Consider the following 2,861-nt stretch of genomic DNA (forward strand, 5'->3'; position numbering starts at 1 on the left):
GTCGCCCTCCGACGCCACTCAGCCCCAGCGCGACGAGTGGATGAGCGTGGAGGGCTTGTTCGCGGGCGTTACCTCCGGCGAGGTGCGCGACCGGCGCCGGCAGACGAAGCAGCAGCAGGCGCGCGCCGAGGAGGAGCGCCAGCGCCAGCAGGCGTACGAGGCGCTCAAGTGGCGTGACCCGGGTGACCCACCGGCCGCCGCGCGGCCGGTGGGCGACGGAGGCGCCGGCTGGCTGCGCCGCGCCCTCGAGCGCGCCCGCCAGCAGGCGGCCGACCAGGGCCGGCCGCTTGATGAGGTGGTGGCCGAGCGCTGGGGCTCCATGGAGAAGCTGCAGGCAATGTTGGACGCGGCCGAGCGGAGGAGCGCGGCCGGGCCGGCGGCCGGCGCCGCCGCCGAGCGGCCAGCTCAGGGCGCCAGGGGCTGGCGACGCGGCCGCACCAAGGACGGGGCCGGCGGTGGGGATGAAAGGAGGCGCAGAAGAAGCCAGGAGCGGAGTCGGAGCAGGAGCAGGGAGCGGAAGCGAAGCAGGAGCAGGGAGCGGAGACGGAGCAGGAGCAGGGAGCGGAGACCAAGCAGGAGCAGGGAGCGGAGACGGAGCGGGAGCAGAGAGCGGAGACGGAGCAGGAGCCGAGAAAAGAGTCGAAATGGGAGTCAAGAAAAGCAGCGCAGTACCAACTCTGAAAGAAGACGGAGCAGGAGCAGAGAGCGAAGACGAAGCAGACGTCGCGAAAGGCGGCGCAGTGGAAGCAGTGAGCGAAGACGAACGAAGAGCACAGATAGAACACCAAGCATGACTAGGGAGCGAAGAAGCATAAGCCCCGGTAGGCGAAAACCTGACGTGTACGACGACCCTAACTCGGGCGAACAAAAGCGGTACAGTGTTGACAGAGATGAAGGGAAAGAGGGTCCGACGTCGGGGGGTCCAAATGTGGATGGAGCAAAACGGCCGCGACCTCACCAGGTGATTCTCGCATCGGGGTAAAGGCCGAGAGAAGAGGCGGCTCCCCGCCGCGTGACCTGCCCCGTGTACAGAGTTCTCCCACTTCTGCTGACGACAGCCCCAACTCCGGCGAAACGGACAGGGACAGCTCTGGAAGCGCGAAGCCACTGACGGACGGGGAGATGAACGCGCTAGCCGCCAAAATACTGAAAGCCGAGCTGAACGGCGACGACGATGTGGTGGCGACGCTGCCAGCGGCAGCTGGACGCGGCGCGGCGGCTGCGCGCCACCGTCGGGCCGAGCCGCGCCGCCGCTGAGCAGGTGGTGATCGTCGTCGGCAAGGGGACGCGTGCGCCGACCAGCGAACGGCCCTCGAAGCGGCAGAAGCCGGACACGCACCGCGGCGCCGAGCGCACCAAGTACTTCGCCGACGACGACCGGCTGCAGCTGCGCGACATGTTCGAGCGTGAGCGGCCGCACCACGCCGGCCGACGAGGCGGCGGCACTGGCGCGGTTGACCGCCGGTGGCGTCCGTCAGCGGCTCGACGACGACCACGGCCTCGACGACGTGCTGGCCGAGCGCGCCGGTCGCGCCCAGCCGGCGCTGGCCGAGGACGAGCGGCAGGCGGCGCGCGCGCTGGCGCAGCAACGGCGGTGCTGAGCGCTGCGGACCGCTGCCTGGACAGCCGGCGCACGTTGCGCCACCTGATCGCGGCGCTGGGCGCCAAGAGCTACCTGGCGCTGCCTGCCGGCCGCTCGCTGACGGCCGGCCACTGCCTGCTGGTGCCGCAAGCAGCACGTCACCAGCCTGGTTGGACCTGGACGAGGACGCCTGGGAGGAGGTACAACGGTTCCGCGCTGCGCTCGTGGCCATGTTCGCCACCATGGAGCAGGACGTGGTGTTCTTCGAGAGCGCGGTGAAGCTACGCACGTACCCGCACGCGGTGCTGCAGGCGGTGCCGGTGCCGCGCGGAAAGCGGCGACCTGGCGCCGATCTACTTCAAGAAGGCGCTGGAGGAGAGCGAGACCGAGTGGAGCCAGAACAAGAAGGTGGTGGACCTGCGTGGTCGTGATGTGCGCAGAGCTGTGCCAAAGGGCTTGCCGTACTTCTTCGTGGACTTCGGACTGCAGCCCGGCTTCGCCCACGTGGTGGAGGACGAGGAGCTGTTTCCGGCCACATTCGCGGAGGAGGTTATCGGTGGCATGCTGGAACTGGAGCCCTCAGCGTGGAGGCGATCGCGAAATGAGTCCCTCGATGAACAACGGAAGAAAGTCATGGAGTTCTTCGAAGCACTGGGGGCCGCATGACTTTACAAAAAACGAGTGATCTGGTTGCATGCACAGGATAAAAAAAATGTGAGAAACGCAGATATTTGCGGAAACACAGTTGAAGTACAATACAGCTATGAATGGACTGATAGTTGTTCTGTGATGCTCAATAACAGGGTACGTGACCAGCTCAGATTTTCGGAGACGTTGGTAACCGAGGGTGTGTAAAACTACGGGCGTTACGCTTTAGTTACGATGGCGCTTTCCTCGTGTTTGTTTTGCCTCGTGCGTTTCTGTTTCATTGAGGCAAGCAGTCGTCGAGCCTTTACCGCCAATGACGACAGCCTATTTTGGGTGGGAATCTTGCGCGTTATGAACGATATGACCTTGGGTTATGCGACCGTCCATCGATTGTCGCCTTCCATTTTAGCCGTCGACCGCTTTGGATGGGAAGAGCAATCTTTTTTGTTCGCAAGAATTGCTTCAAAATTTCCATGGTAGGCTTTCGGAATTCTCAGAATGGGTTATTTTAATCAACATCTTTCTTGACAATGTTCCAAGTCTTTAATACCTTAATTCGTTAGATTGTCCCGTGATCAATGTGGAACATTCTGTCATATTTCAGTGCTGGGTAAGGTCACGGATTACAGCG

General features: G+C 63.3%; 1 protein-coding gene across 1 annotated transcript; it reads left to right on the top strand.

The window, feature by feature from the left end:
* The first annotated feature begins 319 nt into the window (after positions 1 to 319).
* Positions 320 to 2,318, top strand: LOC119103031 (CWF19-like protein 2 homolog). The gene is given in 5 exon segments (XM_037226483.1): positions 320 to 362; positions 905 to 1,191; positions 1,193 to 1,406; positions 1,748 to 1,908; positions 1,910 to 2,318. Coding segments are annotated over 5 exon segments (1,044 nt in total). The 3' UTR covers positions 2,249 to 2,318.
* Positions 2,319 to 2,861: the final 543 nt, after the last annotated feature.

The sequence above is a fragment of the Pollicipes pollicipes genome, unplaced genomic scaffold (genome assembly GCF_011947565.3).
Source record: "Pollicipes pollicipes isolate AB1234 unplaced genomic scaffold, Ppol_2.1 Scaffold_5724;HRSCAF=6776_pilon_pilon_pilon, whole genome shotgun sequence".
NCBI classification, from domain to species: Eukaryota; Metazoa; Arthropoda; class Thecostraca; order Pollicipedomorpha; family Pollicipedidae; genus Pollicipes; species Pollicipes pollicipes.